We start from the raw sequence: 22,360 nt of genomic DNA on the forward strand, positions 1-22,360 counted from the left end.
AAAAAGGCTCCAAAGACATAACAGAACATCTTTACAATAAAATATGACATTGATAAGCCTCCATTTTTATCTTCAATGCAAATATCATAAAAACAATGATAACTGCCATATGGACCTTTACATGTGCTGAATAGAACTCTATCCATTTGATGAGACTAGAGTCTTAAGTCTCCTGCTCTTCCAGGGGGGGGGGGGGGGGGGGGTCGTACAGCTTTCCCCAGACCAGAAGACAGGTGGACACCGTCACTCAGCCTTTTGGCCGAAACAGACCCAACGTTTCACCGAATCCATTCTGAGGGAAGTAAAGAAAGGGAGTCAAAACGGTTGAGAGTTCATGGTTCCACCTATCATCAGTGGGGCAGGACCCAACCTTGCTCTGTTTTCCTTCACTTTGGAGGAAAGAGAATAGCATACAAAATTAAATTTTTGCCCTGACCTGGCCAACAGGGATGAGGGACTGGAGCCTGGCCTGGGGAAGCAGGCTGTGGCTCAGGGCATAGACTAAAGCCAGGTTACTACTAGTCATCTGTTCTTAACACACCTGAGAAAGGGAAAGAAAGGCAGAGAGGAAACAATTACATGATATCTGCAGGAACTGTACAGTACAGCAAGACATTTGGGATCAAAGCATCTGATAAATTATACCCATCTCAATCTGGGAAACGCATTCAAATATATCACCGAACACGAGTTCCAAAATAGAATGGTAACTTAGCTCCCAGTATGTAAGCATACTACAGCTTCTTCGAAGAGGTCAAGACCTTAATGGCACAGGAGCTGCTCTCAACACATTACCTGCCGGAGACCTTTGAGAGGAAATGGGAAAAGTGTCTGAGAAAAGGCACAGTTCTTGTCAGGCAGTAGGCAGAACAGCAGCTGGGTGGCCCGAGGACCTCTCCTCCACAGTGGGCAGAAGCTGGGCATTTAACAGGGCAGAGTGGATGTCTAGGGGGTGGAAAAGAGGTTATGGAAGCGCCAGACAGAACAGCTTCAGTAGGCTGGCCACATCAGGGCTGTGGATAGGCAGGCTTCCCAGTGGTCCAGCTTAGCCTGTGAAATAGATGTAGCAGACAACAAAACAGGCTTGAGTTGAAGTCCGTGGACCAACCACCATGACTCAGTTCCATTACACAAGAGTCATTGAATGAATGAGTCTTCTGTATGGGCGAGTTTACCCGCAATAACATCTGCTAAATGTGTAACTGTTATGTGACGAATAAAATGTAATTTGAAATTTGACTTGGCCCCCTGACGCTCGGTCTGAACATTACCAAGCATTGCTTTCAGTACGGTTTTGGAATCATAAAGGACCTCATCTTTCATAGAAGTGTGAAATAATTTTCAAAACACAAAAAAATACAACTTCTAGGGTTACTGTTCCCACACGACCATATCTCCATGTTACACGGCACGTTTACGGAAGACAGAGACCGCCTGTGCTAATTTGCCATCTAGCATGCTCCCCACACCTGGGTGTAATGGAAGAAGGCTGCCAGAAACGTGGTGTCACTGAAAAATACTTTTGGCTGCAACTGTGATAGCCAGTTTAAAATAAAAAATAGTATTTTACATGTGTGATTTTTTTCATGTGATATGAAAGGGCTTTATTTCTAGAACCGTATCGCAACTGAGAAACGAGTCACATTTAGATGGAATATTTGGCTGTCAGAGCCACTACTGTTGATGATTCGTTACTAGAGAAATGAGACCAAGTCAATACGCTGGACAGGGTGGATCAGTATTTAGTAAGACAGTTTATTCAATGTAAAGATATCTGGCAAATCGTGCAGCACGGGCCCTTCTGTCTGACTCGTATGGAATCGTCGGAAAAGAGAGTGCTCTAAACAGTTTGTGCTGGTTATATAGGCAACAAGTAAAGTAGGTTGATCTTGTAGTCTGGCCTTCCGATTGGTCGATCTGGGTCGTGGGTAGTCCTGTCCGGGCCTGATGTCGACGTTCCATTGGCTCTTCACACAGTTCTTTGTCTTAAAGTCTCATCCTCGAGCAGAATGCATGTGCGTTTGTTTTAACAGGGGCCTATTCATGGGGGAGGGGAGTGTGTGTGGGTCTGTGGTTATTATAAGGGTACAAAGTGTGGGGGTATAGTGAGGGATGGGTGCATGTTGTGCCAAGTATAGCTTGTGTTGAGAAGTTGTTAAAACAAGTTACCAGTATCCATTACAATTTCTTACACTACCTCTGAAAATAAGATGACGTCCTTGGACCTTAAAGAGTAACGGGCTCCGTAAGAGCACATCTTGGGCTACTATGACCCATGCATTTTACACCAGAGAACATATGGTTAAACTCACACCACTTTACGATCCTCAGACGAACAACAGAGACAGATTTTCTGAACAGGCCATCAGTACCAGCATGTTGCAGTTGGTGTTCACAAGAATCCACGTTGAAATGGATATGAATCATTTGTCACTTAAAAATCAGGTATTGGAGGTCTATTGAAATAGTTTCTGAAATTGTAACCTGTGTGTACTTACCAGGGTAGCAGCCCATACTCAGCACTGTGGCCAACTCTCCAGCGGCACGCCAAACACCCGTGTTTCACCAGTAACTCCTCTCGCTTTCTTCCGACAGTTTTCCAGCTTTTATCCCATGAACCACACGAAGACGTTGCAAAACATAGGCATAGTGAAGTGGTTCGGCTCTATCTGAAATCTTAATATTTCTGTCACCTTTTTGCAAGTGGAAACGAAGCAGTCTTCCTAAATGTCATTGACCAATAACTGCCAGGTAAACTATTTTAACACGATTGCTGCCGATTCTGAAAAGTCGCTATTTTAATTATTGCCATCAGAATCACCTGTGGCACTTTGAAAACACCATTCAATTAAGCGCCTCTCTGGCAGATGCAATACATTCGTCAGACTGAGGGTGGCGTTGTAGTATCACATTCAAAAGTAGTTCCGTCAAATACAAGCCAACCTGGGCCTGTTTCCCCAAAAGCATCTTAAGGCTAAGTTAATCTTAGAACCAATGGATCCTATGGTTCCAACGATGAATTTATCCTTAAGATGTTTTTTGGGAATCCGGCCCCCGACTATTATTTCAGATGAGGTAAACTGGCTAAATGAAGGGTACTGCTTGTCAGAGGGTTTGATGAAAAGGGCAAGGATGTGCTGGGATGCAGAAGGTTTGTGGCCTAACTTTCAGGAATGGGTCATGGTGGGGTTTAGGGTTGGAATCGATGAAATCCATGGGCACACAGTTACTGTCATCTTGTTTTGTTAGCAATGCTTATGATTCCTCACGTGGTTGATTGATTATTTACAACAGTTCACGTTACTTAGGCTGTGTTTACAAAGGCAGCCCAATTATTGGCAAAAGAGCTGATCTGATTGGTCAAAAGACCAATGGGGGGGGGGGGGCTGTCGGAGTGGGGAGGGGGAGTCTGAGTAGGGCGGCCTGTGTAAACAGCCTCAGGGCCCAGATAGTCAAATTATAATGAAAATAAAACAACACTATTTTATGTATTCTGAATGTGTTCCCTCAAACCGAACAGACATCCAACAACAAAGTAACTTAATGCTTATTGTTACAAGCAACTATTTTATTACAACAGAACATGTATATACAGTACAAAGGCAGACAACAGAAGGAGGGTCTATGTGTATGGAGGAGGTGTGGGGAGATGGGATGTTTAGAAGCACTTCCTGTGGACGATGGAAGGGCCGGCCTCGTCGTACTCCTGCTTACTGATCCACATCTGCTGGAAGGTGGAGAGAGAGGCCAGGATGGAGCCGCCGATCCACACAGAGTACTTACGCTCGGGGGGAGCGATGATCTAGAGGAGGTGGAGGGTTGGTTAAGAACTCAGAGGCTAAAGTTCTTTGCTGCTCAGTGCACAAGTGTTGCTTATTTAAATCAGAGCTGTGGGTATACAGAGTTAGTCATTCTAGTCAAAATGCAATTTAGCATGTTATTGTAGTGAAGTGTATGGAAAGAGGTTTGGTTACGAACTCTTCAGAAGTCTTATGTGCTCTCTAGCACAGTGGACAGACAGTGTTGCTGATTTGAACCAGCGTTGTGTGTGTACAGTATTAGGCAGACATGGTTTGTTATTTAAAGTAAAGGATAGTTGGCTGAACATGGAGGATAGTGGGGCAACTCCTGTAAACCTACAGCCTATTGGAATTTGGTGTACTTTCTGAATTGAAATTCAGACTAGTGTACATTCAGTAGTAGTAACTATTCATTCATTCAGTAGTAACTAGTGTACTACTGTTGGAAATAGTCAATGTTCATACTACCATACCACATAGAATACACGCCCAAGACATGGCTTCATTCAGAAGTACACTAGTGTGGACATCAGGGTTGGGGTCAATTCCATTTCAATTCAGAAAGTACACCAAATTCCAATATCAAATCCACATTTTCCTAAGTGAAAAGCATATAGGAGAGAATTGAAATGGAATTGACTCTAACCCTGGTGGACATTGTAACTTAGTTCCTCCTGTGTTGAATAGAAATGTTCCCCCACCTTGATCTTCATAGTGCTGGGGGCCAGAGCGGTGATCTCCTTCTGCATACGGTCGGCAATACCAGGGTACATGGTGGTACCGCCGGACAGGACGTTGTTGGCGTACAGGTCCTTACGGATGTCAATGTCACACTTCATGATGCTGTTGTAGGCGGTCTCATGGATACCAGCGGACTCCATACCTGAGCAGGTGAGAAGAGACACTTGGTGAGCAACGACACCGCCACAGACAGGACGTAGGTGACCAACAGGAGTTAGACATGTAAGGAATAGATAAATTATGTTTACATTAAATGGCTATGTGTGTGGAATCTAACAGTAACAGAATGGCAATGTCCATTGGACATTCATTATTTTGGAACTTTTGTTAGTGTAATGTTTACTGTTAAATTTGTATTGTTTATTTCACTTTTGTTTATTATCTATTTCACTTGCTTTGGCAATGTAAACATATGTTTCACATGGCAATAAAGCCCCTTAAATTACATTGAAATTTAATTGAATGGAGAGAGAGCGAGAGAGATACGCACCAATGAAGGAAGGCTGGAAGAGGGTCTCTGGGCAACGGAAACGCTCGTTACCGATGGTGATGACCTGCCCGTCAGGCAGCTCATAGCTCTTCTCCAGAGAGGAGGAGGAGGCAGCAGTGGCCATCTCATTCTCAAAGTCCAGGGCCACGTAGCACAGCTTCTCCTTGATGTCACGCACGATCTCACGCTCGGCTGTAGGGGGCAGATTCAGAGTGTTGGTGAATCAAGTCCAACGTTAGATGCTACATAGAGCCTCAGACCCTACATAGAGCCTCAAAGACGCTACATAGAGCCTCAAAGATGCTACATAGAGCCTCATAGACGCTACATAGAGCCTGAGACGCTACATAGAGCATCATAGACTTCTGAAGGTAATTGATTGCACCAGATCTTATTTAGGGGCTTCATAGCAAAGGGGGTGAATACATATGCACGCACCACTTTTCCGTTTTTAATTTTTTTAAATTTTTTTAAACAAGTAATTTTTTTCACTTCACCAATTTGGACTATTTTGTGGAGGTCCATTACATGAACACCAAATAAAAATCTATTTAAATTACTGGTTGTAATACAACAAAATAGAAAAAACGCCAAGCAGGATGAATACATTTGCAAGGCACTGTATACCACGGCTAAGCGCTGTTCTTAACCACGACGCAACGTGGAGTGCCTGGATGCAGCCCTTAGCCGTGGTATATTGGCCATATACCACAAACCTCCCGAGGTGCCTTATTGCTATTATAAACTGGTTACCAACGTAATTAGAGCAGTAAAGATAAATGTTTTGTCATACCTGTGGTATACGGTCTGATATACCATGGCTGTCAGTCAATCAGCATTCAGTGCTCGAACCACCCAGTTTATACTAAATAACATATCATAGATAGGCTTATACTTTATCTTGCCAAGATCATGTTATCTCAACTTGTCTCTCTGTATAATGTGATCCTGTCCATAGAAATCTTGGTTCTTGGTGGCCATCTTACCGGTGGTCACGAAGGAGTAGCCACGCTCAGTCAGAATCTTCATCAGGTAGTCAGTGAGGTCGCGACCGGCCAGATCCAGACGCATGATGGCGTGGGGCAGAGCATAACCCTCATAGATGGGGACGTTGTGGGTCACACCATCACCAGAGTCCAGAACAATACCTGAGGAGAGGATGGATTATCCGATAAGGATGGAGGTAGACACAGATCTGCTGCTTTTCACCTATAGCTTGTGGTTGGATGTCTTGTGAGACTGCAATGGATCACTACCCTTAAAGTGTTTAAATCAGGCCTGGGCAACTCCAGTCTATTGGGGGCCTGATTAGCGTCACAGTTTTGCCCCAGTCCCAGCTAACACACCTGACTCCAATAATCAACTAATCATGATCTTCAGTTTAGGATGCAATTAGTTTAAATCAGCTGTGTTTGTTAGGGATGGGTGAAAAGTGTGACACCAATCAGGCACCTGAGGACTGGAGTTGCCCAGGCCTGGTCTATAGGATATTATGTGAGTAATGTAAACAGCACTTATTAATGTCAAACCATGTCGTCACAGGAGTAGAAAATATTGTGTCTGTAGCATTATACCAGTTGTTTATTGTGTATATGGTATTGTGGTATGCCATGTGATAGTCGGAGGTCTTGTGGAAACTCACCGGTGGTACGACCGGAGGCGTACAGGGACAGCACAGCCTGGATGGCGACGTACATGGCGGGGACGTTGAAGGTCTCAAACATGATCTGGGTCATCTTCTCCCTGTTGGCCTTGGGGTTCAGGGGGGCCTCAGTGAGCAGGGTGGGGTGCTCCTCAGGGGCCACCCGCAGCTCATTGTAAAAGGTGTGGTGCCAGATCTGATGGAAGAAGGAGGAGTAAGATGGTCAGAGACAGAGATGGTCACAACACATTGTGAAATAGAGAAAGATTTAGCTGTCCCGTTGAAGTCATGTTTTGCATAATGTAGCCATAAAATATTTCCTATGTTCCTTTTTTGTGTTTTATACGTTTTAATATGGTGGTGTTATGTCTATTGAAATATCGTCATATTCTTAAATTTCATAAGGCTTTTTTGCATCATTTTGGATAGTATCCTAAGTGTCATTAGCTTCTTATCTCTAAGTATATGTGTATCTTGAGATATGAAGTTCTGCTTTTATCCTCTTCCAATCATTCACAGGTGTCTAATATCTCTAGTAGAGTCTTGTCTCTGGGACCCACCTTCTCCATGTCGTCCCAGTTGGTGATGATGCCGTGCTCGATGGGGTACTTCAGAGTCAGAATACCTCTCTTGCTCTGAGCCTCGTCTCCCACATAGCTGTCCTTCTGTCCCATACCCACCATCACGCCCTGTATAGAGATCAAACACGGGTCAGGAGAGTTCGCCATACGCACAACACATGAATTGAACTTTACGCAAACTTTTACGCATGGCTGACGTGAGTCTCATTACCAACGCTACAAACGTAAACTACACTACATTATCTGTATATAGTCTAGTATCTTTAACGTCATGACATAAGTAAACAAACAAATCAGTTAGTAACGGCCAACGGCTATCCGTTTTTTATCTTAAGTAGCATACCTGGTGACGGGGACGTCCAACGATTGATGGAAACACAGCGCGGGGAGCATCATCACCGGCGAACCCAGCCTTGACTAGGCCAGAGCCGTTGTCGCACACGAGGGCGGTAGTCTCGTCGTCGTCACACATGATTGGTCTTGTTTCAGGTGGCCTTCTGTTAGGAGGAGAGACACGTTGGTAAGAGCTCTGTCTGAGCACGTTAACACTGATGTACATAGATACAGTATTTACCCTAGTTTATCTATCTATAGAAAACACCATGTACATTAGCTCATCACTGGACTTGAGGCTACCACTGCATTAACAGTTACATTTACGCACTATTGCTACAGTGCCTTCGGGAAGTATACAGACACCTATAGGTTTCCCAGATTGTGACATTACAGTCTTATTCTAAAATGTATTAAATAGTTTTTTCCTCATCAATCTACACACAATATCCGATAATGACAATGTTTGCTAATTTATAAAAATTAAAAACTAAAATATCACATTTACATACACTACCGTTCAAAAGTTTGGGGTCACTTAGAAATGTCCTTGTTTTTGAAAGAAACGCACATTTTTGGTCCATTAAAATAACATCAAATTGATCAAAAATACAGTGTAGACATTGTTCATGTTGTAAATGACTGTTTTAGCTGGAAATGGCCGTTTCTTTAATGGAATCTACAGAGGCCCATTATCAGCTCGTGTTCCAATGGCACGTTGTGTTAGCTAATCCAAGTTTATAATTTTAAAATGTTAATTGATCATTAGAAAACCCTTTTGCAATTATGATAGCACAGCTGAAACTGTTGTTCTGATTGAAGTAGAAATAAAACTGGCCTTCTTTAGACTAGTTGAGTATCTGGAGCATCAGCATTTGTGGGTTCAATTACAGGCTCAAAATGGCCAGAAGCAAAGAACTTTCTTCTGAAACTCGTCAGTCTATTCTTGTTCTGAGAAATAAAGGCTATTCCATGTGAGAAATTGCCAAGAAACTGAAGATCTCGTACAACGCTGTGTACTACTCCCTTCACAGAACAGCATAAACTGGCTCTAACCAGAATAGAAAGAGGAGTGGGAGGCCCCGGTGCACAACTGAGCAAGAGGCCAAGTACATTAGTGTCTAGTTTGAGAAACAGACACCTCACAAGTCCTCAACTGGCAGCTTCATTAAATAGTACCCGCAAAACACCAGTCTCAACGTCAACAGTGAAGAGGCGACTCCGGGATGCTGGCCTTCTAGGCAAAGTTGCAAAGAAAAAGCCATATCTCAGACTGGCCAATTAAAATCAAATATTAAGATGGGCAAAAGAACACAGACATTGGACAGAGGAACTCTGGCTAGAAGGCCAGCATCCCAGAGTCGCCTCTTCACTGTTGACGAGCCTAGAGCTCTGTCAGAGTGACCATCGGGTTCTTGGTCACTTCCCTGACCAAGGACCTTCTCCCCCGATTTCTCCGTTTGGCCGGGCGACCAACTCTAGCAAGAGTCTTGGTGGTTCCAAACTTCTTCCATTTAAGAATCATGGAGGCCACTGTGTTGTTGGGGACCTTCAATGCTGCAGAAATGTTTTCGTACTCTTCCCCAGATCTGTGCCTCCACACACTCCTGTTCTCGGAGCTCTACGGACAATTCCTTCGACCTCATGGCTTGGTTTTTGCTCCGACATGCACTGTCAACTGTGGGACCCTATATAGACTGGTGTGTGCGTTTCCAAATTATGTCCAATTATTTTTATTTACCACAGGTGGACTCCAATTAAGTTGTAGAAACATCTCAAGGATGATCAATGGAAACAGGATGCACCTGAGCTCAAATTCGAGTCTCATAGCAAAGGGTCTGAATACTTATGTAAATAAGGTATTTATATGTTATTTGATTTTTTATACATTTGCAAGAATGTGTTTTCGCTTTTTCATTTAGGGGGTATTGTGTGTAGATTGCTAAGAGAAAAAAAAAATATTGAATCCTTTTTAGAATAAGGCTGTAACGTAACAAAATGTGGAAAATGACAAAGGGTCTGAATACTTTCCGAAGGCACTGTACAGTACATTTAGGAATCAGTTACGTTAAAGACATCCTCCAAGGAGGTGACTGGTGAATGAATATGTTATCATTATTGTTTAATATAATGCCTAATGCCATGATATTGTTTTTTTATGTTGTCGTAATTTCAGTATTTTAAAGCACAAATAAATTCAAATGTTCCTAGAAATCACTTTTCAAAAGTGTTATGGAAATAACCTAGTCCTCTTACTGACCACTGATAACCTATCTTCTCCCTCTTCGTCAGAGCGGCCCTGTAAAGCCAAACAGGGGCATAGTAGAGCCCCTCCACACTACTGTCTCTATTCTTAACCATGGCCCTTGTCATTCCAAACAGCAGCCACACGGAACACTACCCCCTCCCCTCTCTCCTCATCCTCCCCTCTCTCCTCATCCTCCCCTCTCTCCTCATCCTCCCCTCTCTCCTCATCCTCCCCTCTCTCCTCATCCTCCCCTATCTCTAACAGAGCTATGTCACAGCTGAAGTAGCTTGTCTGTTGACAAGTAACAGTGGTGGCCAAGTAATTGTCGGCACAATAGTACCTCCTGTATGCTTTGTAGGGGAGCTGGAGAGCATGTGTTACTGTCCCTCTATTCCTCCACCCAACCTCCTCTTAATCTATCTATCTATCTATCCCTCCATACTCCAGTTACTGTCCCTCTCCATCCCTCTCTTCAGCCAGCCTTGGCCTGACAGCTCCCTTCAGAGCATGTGTTTCTGTCCCTCCAGTCCATCTTTCCATTACATCCCCCTCTCCCTCTATCCCTCCATTCCTCAATCCATTATCCTCTTGCTGTATCTTTCCATCACTTCATCCCTCCTTCCCTGCCAGCCAGCCAGCCAACCAGCCAGCCAGCCAACCGGCCAGCCAGCCCTGGCATGACAGCTCCCTTCATTAGTAGATGTGGTCAGAAGTCGGGAGGCCTGGCGCTCCACAGCAGGCGATCTGTTCGTCTGTCTGACCCCCTGGTCAATCCACCAGAGCCACAGATCACTGTTCACACGTGTTGCCACCAGCATGGCCTGTCAATCAATGACAACAAGCCTGGCTGCTGCAGACTGCTGAACTACATGTACTGTCTTCCTGTCTCCCCATTCAGCTCATTTCAGCTCTCTTTCTCCACCCTTTATTCCTTCTCTCAATAACCTCAAAACATCATTCTCTCACAGCCAATTAGAAGTAGACAGACATCCTGTTGTAGGCATTAACTCTACATGTGGTGATGTGCTCTCTCTCTTTCAACCACAGCAGCAGCTCCCGGCTGATAAACCAACATCCTTCTTCCCTTTCCAAAACCACAACAACACAGCAGCACTATGCTTCCCAGGAGTAGCTCACAAAAGTGTGAATCCTTCCTAACACCACCAAGTCATCTAGCCATCCTCCTCTCCCCTCTCTCTGTCGTCTCTCTGAAGTAGTGGTAGTCCAATAGTGAAATACATCTTCTACAAGCACAGGGCAGTACTGAGTCCAGTAGAGACACAGTGTTATAGACAGTACTGAGTCCAATAGAGAAACAGTGTTATAGACAGTACTGAGTCCAATAGAGAAACAGTGTTATATACAGTACTGAGTCCAATAGAGAAACAGTGTTATAGACAGTACTGAGTCCAATAGAGAAACAGTGTTATAGACAGTACTGAGTCCAATAGAGAAACAGTGTTATAGACAGTACTGAGTCCAATAGAGAAACAGTGTTATAGACAGTACTGAGTCCAATAGAGAAACAGTGTTATAGACAGTACTGAGTCCAATAGAGAAACAGTGTTATAGACAGTACTGAGTCCAATAGAGAAACAGTGTTATAGACAGTACTGAGTCCAATAGAGAAACAGTGTTATAGACAGTACTGAGTCCAATAGAGAAACAGTGTTATAGACAGTACTGAGTCCAGTAGAGACGCAGTGTTATAGACAGTACTGAGTCCAATAGAGAAACAGTGCTACCGATCCGTACAGGAACAATAACAGAAGGAAGACACTCACCAAGTTGTACGCCAAGACTGGAGTTTCCACTGGGACAAAGGGTGAGGGTGAAAGGTGTCCCTTAAATATTCCCCCTTTATCCCTGGGCGGTGGCCGGGGGCCTGGGGCCTGTGGGCGGGGGCCTGTGGGCGGGGGCCGGTGGGCGGGGGCCTGGGGCCTGTGGGCGGGGGCCGGTGGGCGGGGGCCTGGGGCCTGTGGGCGGCACCAGGAGTTCACAGTAGCCCAAATAAGAGCTGCTAGATAACGGTTCACTAGAAAGTCTATCCTGTGTCACTCAGGGCCTTCTTTGTGACGGGAGGCCATTTAAAACGGAGTGTTGTTACCTAGGAGACAGAGGGTTCTAGTCCCGCCCCTGACTGGCTGGCTGGTACAAAAATAAGAATTGGTTGGCAGAGTGAACTGAAAGGGATTATTTCTAGATTTTTTTTTCCATTAGAGTGTTACGGTGGATTATAGTTGTGTCATGATGAAGTAGGTGTTAACAGACTGACTTTTGAAGACCTGTGATTAGCTCAGACCATTCGTGACCGTATTCAGATACATTAAAACTGTCAAGGAATTTCTGGCCCTTCCTATTGGTGGAGCTAAAATAATTTACTGCTGTATCAGATTTGACCCTGTTTGTTATTGTGTTTATAAAGGAGAGAAAATGAAGTGAAAAGAATGGAGGACACACAATTAATCTCCATGTTTTACATAATTTGCATATACATTTGCATATTGATAAGGATTATAAATGACTAAAGCATACATTGAGAGTGTTGATATTTTTATTTTGTATATGAATGTATGTCTCAAATAGCCTACAAGTGTTGTCACTGAATGTAACAGAAGCTTGTTTATCTGTCAGGTCTGTTATGTTGATGAACGGTATGATTTGTTTACCCTGTCCCACATCTTTTGGCTCATAACAGACAACCAAACCATTATTTATTCACGTCAATCATGACTGACTCCTTAGTGGCTGTCATCTCATCCCAACACGGAGTGAAATATTGAAGTCACACCTTAACACAGACACTAAACACAGACACTAAACACAGACACTGTATTTTATTTACATAGCATAACTGAAACTTGAAGCTTGACATGTCAGCTCCATTCACTGAAAGTGTCCTCCTGTCCATGACCGATATACAGTCACGTTATAATGACTAAGCTCAGATATGGGGTGTCTGTCAGAGAGGGTAGATGGTGTGGGGGTGTAACGTTAGACCTCCTTGGGGGTCTGCGGATAGGGCCTGTGGTGGGATAGGTCCTGTGGTGGGATAGTGTCTGTGGTGGGATAGAGCCTGTGGTGTGATAGCGTCTGTGGTGGGATAGGGCCTGTGGTGTGATAGCGTCTGTGGTGGGATAGGGCCTGTGGTGGGGTAGGGCCTGTGGTGGGATAGTGTCTGTGGTGTGATAGCATCTGTGGTGGGAAAGGGCCTGTGGTGGGATAGAGCCTGTGGTGTGATAGCGTCTGTGGTGGGATAGCGTCTGTGGTGGGATAGGGCCTGTGGTGTGATAGCGTCTGTGGTGGGATAGTGTCTGTGGTGGGATAGAGCCTGTGGTGTGATAGTGTCTGTGGTGGGATAGGGCCTGTGGTGTGATAGCGTCTGTGGTGGGATAGGGCCTGTGGTGGGATAGTGTCTGTGGTGTGATAGCATCTGTGGTGGGGTAGGGCCTGTGGTGGGAAAGGGCCTGTGATGGGATAGTGTCTGTGGTGGGGTAGCGTATGTGGTGGGATAGTGTCTGTGGTGGGATAGCGTCTGTGGTGGGATAGGGCCTGTGGTGGGATAGTGTCTGTGGTGGGATAGTGCCTGTGTATATTTGCCGGCCAAGAGCCGTTGTGGAATGTTTTAGAGTGAGGACCCAAAAATATGCCAGACAGCTGAGAGGAGGAGGAGGCAAAGGAGGGTAGGAAGGGGGTGTTAGAAGTTAAGAGGGGGGAGGACGTGAAAGAGGGAGAGAGACACACAGAGAATGATAGAGAGAGAGAGAGGAGTGGGGGGTTGGAATCCAAGAGAGAGGAGGGGGCATAACGTCCAGAGTCCAGACCCTCCTCTCTCTCCGTCCGCTTGGCTCAACGTGTCTTGAGGGCAGCCTGTGGCAGCAGCCGGGTGGTAGCCGCTTTCCGATTGGCTCCTCTCTCTCCTTTTAGGGGCATGCTGGGTAACAGGTGTCGGCGGCTGCACATTGTGGTGGCTTCCGGAAGTAACCTACTCTGCCCTAGCTCCATATGAGTCTCCTCCCTCCATCCCCCCAGACACTCTGGCTTTGTATCTTATCAGGAGACAGAGAGGGTTTGTTCAATATAGAATCTTGGGCCGGTAAGGTCCAATTGGAATGCGAGGACCCCCCACCGTCACCATTTTGAACTGCGGTATTCCATTTGTAGCTGCTGTACTGTGTGTGTTGTGATGTTGCTGTACCCAATGGGAGTATCCGTAGCCAGCCTGCATTAATATGTCTATTCTCAGCATTTACACCAGAAGATAACTGTTTAAAACCAAGGCTTCCGACAACTCTTCTTGTACCTATGTTGGAGAATAATAGCTAGGTTAAATACATATTGAGAAATCTCCTGGTGAATCTCTTCACACAACAACATTACTTCACAACTCTCATTGTTGGAGTCTCTCTTAAGTACAAAAGGTCACATTGTTTTAGAGATGTATCATGACAGTATAGATACCTACACCTGTCTAGTCCTCTGAATGGGAGAGATGTGAGATGGATAGAAGGATGGCGAGGTGTTGTGTGTTACACCATGTCCCGTTTCAGACAGTGAACCAACACCTATGAGGTATTGGCCTGACCGTGTTCCATCATGATTATGTGAGAGCATTTCTCTGGCTGCGTCCTAAATGGGAGCATTCTCTCTATGTAGTGCACTACATTGGACCAGAGCCCTAGACCCTATTTCCCTAAGCCCGTATGGCCCTGGTCCAAAGTAATGCACGCTATTGAATAGAGTGGCATTGGGATGCAACCACAGTGTAGTCTCACTGGGGGCTATATTTACTAGATACCGTGCTGAGGAGAGGCTAGGGGGCTATATTTACTAGATACCGTGCTGAGGAGAGGCTAGGGGGCTATATTTACTAGATACCGTGCTGAGGAGAGGCTAGGGGGCTATATTTACTGGATACCGTGCTGAGGAGAGGCTAGGAAGCTATATTTACTGGATACCGTGCTGAGGAGAGGCTAGGAAGCTATATTTACTAGATACCGTGCTGAGGAGAGGCTAGGGGGCTATATTTACTGATACCGTGCTGAGGAGAGGCTAGGGAGCTATATTTACTGGGTACCGTGCTGAGGAGAGGCTAGGGGGCTATATTTACTGGGTACCGTGCTGAGGAGAGGCTAGGAGGCTATATTTACTAGATACCGTGCTGAGGAGAGGCTAGGAGGCTATATTTACTAGATACCGTGCTGAGGAGAGGCTAGGAGGCTATATTTACTAGATACCGTGCTGTGGAGAGGCTAGGGGGCTATATTTACTGGGTACCGTGCTGTGGAGAGGCTAGGGGGCTATATTTACTGGGTACCTTGCTGAGGAGAGGCTAGGGGGCTATATTTACTAGAAACCGTGCTGAGGAGAGGCTAGGGGGCTATATTTACTGGGTGCCGTACTGAGGAGAGGCTAGGGGGCTATATTTACTGGGTACCGTGCTGAGGAGAGGCTAGGGGGCTATATTTACTAGATACTGTGCTGAGGAGAGGCTAGGGGGCTATATTTACTGGGTACCGTGCTGAGGAGAGGCTAAGGGGCTATATTTACTAGATACCGTGCTGAGGAGAGGCTAGGGGGCTATATTTACTGGGCACCGTGCTGAGGAGAGGCTAAGGGGCTATATTTACTAGATACCGTGCTGAGGAGAGGCTAAGGGGCTATATTTACTAGATACCGTGCTGAGGAGAGGCTAGGGGGCTATATTTACTGGGTACCGTGCTGAGGAGAGGCTAAGGGGCTATATTTACTAGATACCGTACTGAGGAGAGGCTAGGGGGCTATATTTACTAGATACCGTGCTGAGGAGAGGCTAGGGGGCTATATTTACTGGGTACCGTACTGAGGAGAGGCTAGGGGGCTATATTTACTGATACTGTGCTGAGGAGAGGCTAGGGGGCTATATTTACTGGGTACCGTGCTGAGGAGAGGCTAGGGGGCTATATTTACTGATACCGTGCTGAGGAGAGGCTAGGGGGCTATATTTACTGATACCGTGCTGAGGAGAGGCTAGGGAGCTATATTTACTAGATACCGTGCTGAGGAGAGGCTAGTGGGCTATATTTACTGGGCACTGTGCTGAGGAGAGGCTAGGGGGCTATATTTACTGATACCGTGCTGAGGAGAGGCTAGGGGGCTATATTTACTGATACCGTGCTGAGGAGAGGCTAGGGGGCTATATTTACTGATACTGTGCTGAGGAGAGGCTAGGGGGCTATATTTACTGGGTACCGTGCTGAGGAGAGGCTAGGGGGCTATATTTACTAGATACCGTGCTGTGGAGAGGCTAGGGGGCTATATTTACTAGATACCGTGCTGAGGAGAGGCTAGGGGGCTATATTTACTAGATACCGTGCTGAGGAGAGGCTAGGGGGCTATATTTACTGGGGGTTATCACAGCAGTAGATAGAGAGCCTATGAACACAACCCTTCAGGATTCCCTGTAGTTGTACTGTAGTCTGGATCTTAATGAGGGATGAGGAACCATGTAGAGGAAGAACAACAGATCACTGTCTGTACAGAGGGTGGAGGGATGAGCTGAACAACAGATCACTGTCTGTAGGGAGGGTGGAGGGATGAGCTGAACAACAGACCACTGTCTGTACAGCGGGTGGAGGGATGAGGTGAACAACAGATCACTGTCTGTAGGGCGGGTGGAGGGATGAGCTGAACAACAGATCACTGTCTGTAGGGAGGGTGGAGGGATGAGCTGAATAACAGATCACTGTCTGTAGGGAGGGTGGAAGGATGAGCTGAATAACAGACCACTGTCTGTAGGGAGGGTGGAGGGATGAGCTGAACAACAGATCACTGTCTGTAGGGAGGGTGGAGGGATGAGGTGAATAACAGACCACTGTCTGTACAGCGGGTGGAGGGATGAGCTGAACAACAGATCACTGTCTGTAGGGAGGGTGGAGGGATGAGCTGAACAACAGACCACTGTCTGTAGGGAGGGTGGAGGGATGAGCTGAACAACAGATCACTGTCTGTAGGGAGGGTGGAGGGATGAGGTGAATAACAGATCACTGTCTGTAGGGAGGGTGGAGGGATGAGCTGAACAACAGACCACTGTCTGTAGGGAGGGTGGAGGGATGAGCTGAACAACAGATCACTGTCTGTAGGGAGGGTGGAGGGATGAGCTGAACAACAGACCACTGTCTGTAGGGAGGGTGGAGGGATGAGCTGAACAACAGACTACTGTCTGTAGGGAGGGTGGAGGGATGAGCTGAATAACAGATCACTGTCTGTAGTGAGGGTGGAGGGATGAGCTGAATGGATTAGACACTATATATAGCCAAACTACTTTATTTTTTACATTTATCATAAATACATAAAACAATGCATTCTGAGCTAGCAGATAACAGATCAACAACAAAGGAATGATACACAACGAATACCACTCCAATAATGAGGCTAAACAAATACCATATTCTGTTACCAGCAGCAGCGGTGAAAATGGAAAATAAAATCCCTTTGAATCACCATTGTGAAATCTTTTTTTAAACTTGTTTCACGGTCAAGTGACACCAAGCCCAGTGAGAGTTGACACAGGATAATCAGAATAGGTCTGAAACAGGTCATCATTTTACAGGACCTTCTTTCCTTATAAGGTAACGCAGGAGGCCCAGGATATGTCTGCCTGTGTCTGTCTCTGACAGCTGCCTGGCCTGCCCTGCCCTGTGTGTGTGTGTGTGTGTGTGTGTGTGTGTGTGTGTGTGTGTGTGTGTGTGTGTGTGTGTGTGTGTGTGTGTGTGTGTGTGTGTGTGTGTGTGTGTGTGTGTGTGTGTGTGTGTGTGTGTGTGTGTGTGTGTGTGTGTGTGTGTGTGTGTGTGTGTGTGTTTTGGGTTTTACTTAGTAAAACAAGGAACATTCGGACAAGTTGGGACATTTCGCCGCTCACCACAAGGAAAAAGGCTATTTTAGGCTTAGGGGTTAGGTTTAGAGTTAGGGTTAGGGTTAGGTTTAGAGTTAGGGTTACAATTATGGTTAGGATTAGGCATTAGGTTCAGGTTTAGGTTTGGGGTTAGGTTTAGAGTTATGGTTAGGGTTAGGCATTAGGTTCAGGTTTAGGTTTGGGGTTAGGTTTAGAGTTAGGGTTAGACTCTTTCATACTCTTGCTTGTGCCTGTTGTTGTTTTTTCCCCCGTTAACATTACGACCACGGAGATGTTTGTTAAACACACCCTGGTAATGGATGAAATGGGCTCAATGGAACACATTGTCTTTACGTTGCATCTATAATGTAGCGACCCGCACAGACAGCTGTGTGCTATGTTTTAGGCTATTAGTTGGTTGTGTTGTACTTACCAGTACACAGTGTTCGCGGGGTCCGACATGCCAATCAACCTGCTATCTGCCAATCACGGGAATGCCTGGAATGTTCTGATGCCGGGCATCCTGGTGGTTGACGGAGTGGCGTGGAGGGGGGTTGGGCAGGGGGATGGAGCATTGGAAGATAAGACCAGGTTTAGCCTTTGTTCTCTCTCTTACGTCTGGGCTTCACAAGAGAAGGTCACGGTTGTTTTATAGGGTATCCTTCATCTATTTGGCGTGGGCTACGGCCAAACAGTAGCCTGTGTGAAGTTGGGTTAATAAACCGTCAATTCGTAAACTCAACCCTCTGTCTGGACAATTGTACCTTTATGATCTAGTCAGGTCATTACAATAAGAATGCTAAAGCTTCGTCAGGGATTTAATGCATTGTCTTGACACTTACATCACAAGAAAGAGACGAGAGAAAACTTTGTTTTAATGGGTGTTCATTTTCTGTGGAATTTAAAAAAGATATAATCAATACAGTTGAAATGTTTACGAATTAGACGCGCTGAAATGAAAGCAACTTCCCGAAAATGAACACTCAGATTATAGTGATACGGGGGGAGAACTCCCTGTCTATATATTCATCCCTCTCAATATCTACACCACAATTTCGCCCTTAGTATAGAGGTGTAATCTAGACCCTAGCGTGTTGATTATTATTATTTTTAAATCAGAGGCTATCCTGCTATTGACACACTTGTTGAATGATGCAACAGTATGTGACAATAACTGTAATTAATGAGGCAGTCTAGACAGCAGAGGCAAGTGCAGGAAGGACTAAACAGAGCAAATAATTTGCATTCATATATGCAAATTATTTATGCAATTGAGGTGCATATAATTATCTTTATTTTAACTCAAAATATAAAATAAATTTAAAAAATGATATCATTGGAACATTTATATTTGAGTGCATTCTAAGAAAAAAAAAGTGGAATTTGACAAGAAATTGAATTCCTGAATTCCCACCAAAATCCCTGAACTCCATTCAATATTCCCACCAAAATCCCTGAACTCGTTCAATATTCCCACCAAAATCCCTGAACTCCATTCAATATTCCCACCAAAATCCCTGAACTCCATTCAATATTCCCACCAAAATCCCTGAACTCCGTTCAATATTCCCACCAAAATCCCTGAACTCCGTTCAATATTCCCACCAAAATCCCTGAACTCCGTTCAATATTCCCACCAAAATCCCTGAACTCCGTACCAGTAAGATGTTTTATGTGCTATAATTCAGTTAATATCTGATGGATTTTAAACATTTAAAAATTCAAAAAGTTTGGAGTATCAGGAGTCCCCCTTTTTCTCCCCAATTTTGTGGTATCCAATTGGTAGTTGCAGCGATGGGACAAGACTGTAACTTCCCTACGGACTCGAGAGGCAAAGGTTGGGAGCCATGCGTCCTCCAAAACAGGACCCTGCTTCTTGACACACTGCTCGCTTAACTCGGAAGCCAGCCGCACCAATGTGTCTGAGGAAATACCAGTCAGCTTGCAGGTGCTAGGCCCGCCACAAGGAGTCGCTAGAGCGCGATGGGACAAAAAAATCCCGGCCCGGCCAAACCCTCCCCTAACTGGGCCAATTGTACACTGCCTCATTGGTCTCCCGGTCACGGCCGGCTGTGACACAGCATGGGATCGAACCCGGTTCTGTAGTGATGCCTCTCTGCAATGCAGTGCCTTAGACCACTGCGCCACTCCAGAGGCCCCTGCAAATTGATTTTAACAAACAATTGGTCCTCCCCAAAATGCGGCCGCTGTTGAATTTCAAAATCCCGATGTGGCCCTCAAGCCAAAAACTTTGCACACCCCTGCTCTATACTCTCTCAAAGACAGGATTTAAATTCAGTTAGATCACTTGTTGAGTAGTGTGTAAAGACAGGATTTAGATGCAGTTAGACCACTTGTTGAGTAGTGTGTAAAGACAGGATTTAGATGCAGTTAGACCACTTGTTGAGTAGTGTGTAAAGACAGGATTTAGATGCAGTTAGATCACTTGTTGAGTAGTGTGTAAAGACAGGATTTAGATGCAGTTAGACCACTTGTTGAGTAGTGTGTAAAGACAGGATTTAGATGCAGTTAGACCACTTGTTGAGTAGTGTGTAAAGACAGGATTTAGATGCAGTTAGACCACTTGTTGAGTAGTGTGTAAAGAATGACTAGGTGAATGATAGGAGCTTGAAATCATGCAATTTGAAAAGGATGAAAATAATTTTGACTTATAGTATTCTATTTGAGTTATTTAAGTTTATTGCCTATTTGAATAAGAACCGAGGTCTCAATCGAAATATCTAAACAGTTTGCCAGTGGCATCTACTGCCTAATTCTGTCACTCTACCTTGCTATTCTATGAAATGTGTTACAACTTACTGCCAGGCGCCATGTCTGGAATTATGTTTTATAGTGTGCTGTCATTGACAGTCATACCATTGTGTGGTTGTGTTTTACAATGTGTTGTCATTGACAGTCATTCCATTGTGTGTTTTACAGTGTGCTGAAAGGGAGACCTGTAGTAGGTAGTTGAGCCGTTTGAAGGCAGATAAAGTTGTGCCAGCAGTTTGTCAGATAGTGTCAGCTCTATAAATATGTGAAGTGCTTTGGAAGTTTCCATGTCAACGCTAACTAACCCTGTTGTTGTCCTGTGCTGCTACAGGTGTGTGGGGGTTGGGGAGGGTGTGTGTGTGTGTGTGTGTGTGTGTGTGTGTGTGTGTGTGTGTGTGTGTGTGTGTGTGTGTGTGTGTGTGTGTGTGTGTGTGTGTGTGTGTGTGTGTGTGTGTGTGTGTGTGTGTGTGTGTGTGTGTGTGTGTGTGTGTGTGTGTGTGTGTGTGTGTGTGTTTATGGGTTGCATTGCACATACAGTGAGCTCCAAAGTATTGGGACAGTGACACATTTTTCTACACATTTGTTGGATGCATTTGCTGTTTGTTTTGGTTTCAGATTATTTTGTGCCAATAGAAATGAATGGTAAATAATGTATTGTGTCATTTTGGAGTAATTTCCATTGTAAATAAGAATAGAATATGTTTATAAACATGGCCAGCTCCAGGAAGAGAATTGGTGGTTCAAAACTTCTTCCATTTAAGAATGATGGAGGCCACTGTGTTCTTTAGGACCTTCAATACTGCAGAAATGTTTTGGTACCCTTCCCCAGATCTGTGCCTCAACACAATCCTGTCTCGGAGCTCTACGGACAATTCCTTCGACCTCATGGTTTGGTTTTTGCTCTAAAAATAAAGAGAGTATCACACTCTATATAAATAAACTCCCAGTCATTTATTTGGTGAAACAGGATGCACCTGAGCTCAATTTATTCTCATAGCAAAGGGTTTGAATACTGTTTTTTATTTTGAATACATTTGCAAACATTTCTAAAAAACACTTTTCACTTTGTCATTATAGATTGATGAGGAAAAAATGCATTTAATCCATTTTAAAATAAGGCTGTAACGTAACAAAATGTGAAAAAAAGTGAGGGGGTCTGAATACTTTCCGAATGCACTGTAAGTGAATTTGTCCCAATACTTTTGGTCCCCTAAAGTGGGGGGACTATGTACAAAAAGTGCTGTAATTTCTAAACGGTTCACCCGATATGATGAAAATACCCTCAAATTAAAGCTGACAGTCTGCACTATAACTTCATAGTATTCACAGAGCCAAAACAACAAATATGTCACTTTCCCAATACTTTTGGAGCTCACTGTATAAAAGCCTACAATCACCTGTCCTATCGTGAATTGCGTTAATATCAACACTATTCGTAACAGAGTAGTTTAAAAGACTAGTTGCAGTGAGTTTTGGAGGAAGACATACTTTAAATCACCAAACAATCAACACCCTTCCCACAGAGGAAGAGAAATGATGAAGGCATTTATCATTCACATGACAGGACACAACAGAGAGTTACTAGGTAGAAGTCATGAGGAGAGTTTTATTATGACTGACAAAAATAGCTAATATTTTACACCACAACTGGAGAACAAGTGCTATCTTCTGCACAAACCTCCACCAAAATAACCTGTGTAAAAAGTTTACATTTATGCATTGCATTTGTTATAATATGAAATGAACATTGAATGATGTATTTTTTATCTATTTTTATTATTTACTGGTATCTAAGCAAGACGCTTTTGGTGCTAAGTCTTTGCTCATTGCTCACTTTTGCAAATGCACTTATTTCATTGGCTGAGGTGACGTTAGCAACC

The 22,360-nt window shown here is 44.6% G+C and overlaps 1 protein-coding gene across 1 annotated transcript; it reads right to left on the minus strand.

Moving 5' to 3' along the window:
- Positions 1 to 3,536: 3,536 nt before the first annotated feature.
- Positions 3,537 to 11,730, minus strand: LOC139555985 (actin, alpha cardiac muscle). The gene is made up of 8 exons (XM_071369423.1): positions 11,620 to 11,730; positions 7,598 to 7,751; positions 7,234 to 7,362; positions 6,674 to 6,869; positions 6,018 to 6,179; positions 5,032 to 5,223; positions 4,502 to 4,683; positions 3,537 to 3,802 (listed from the first exon to the last, which is right to left on the minus strand). The coding sequence occupies exons 2-8, from the start codon at positions 7,724 to 7,726 to the stop codon at positions 3,659 to 3,661; spliced, it is 1,134 nt and encodes a 377-aa protein (XP_071225524.1). The 5' UTR covers positions 7,727 to 7,751; positions 11,620 to 11,730; the 3' UTR covers positions 3,537 to 3,658.
- Between the last annotated feature and the right edge of the window lie 10,630 nt (positions 11,731 to 22,360).

This window comes from Salvelinus alpinus, chromosome 27 (assembly GCF_045679555.1).
Source record: "Salvelinus alpinus chromosome 27, SLU_Salpinus.1, whole genome shotgun sequence".
NCBI classification, from domain to species: Eukaryota; Metazoa; Chordata; class Actinopteri; order Salmoniformes; family Salmonidae; genus Salvelinus; species Salvelinus alpinus.

Coding starts and splice junctions, on each gene's coding strand:
- LOC139555985 (XM_071369423.1), bottom strand. CDS start 7,726: ATGTGTGACGACGACGAGACTACCGCCCTCGTGTGCGACAACGGCTCT. Junction 6,870..7,233: donor ACTGGGACGACATGGAGAAG/GTGGGTCCCAGA, acceptor TTCTTCCATCAG/ATCTGGCACCACACCTTTTA. Junction 5,224..6,017: donor CTACTCCTTCGTGACCACCG/GTAAGATGGCCA, acceptor TGCCCCCTACAG/CCGAGCGTGAGATCGTGCGT.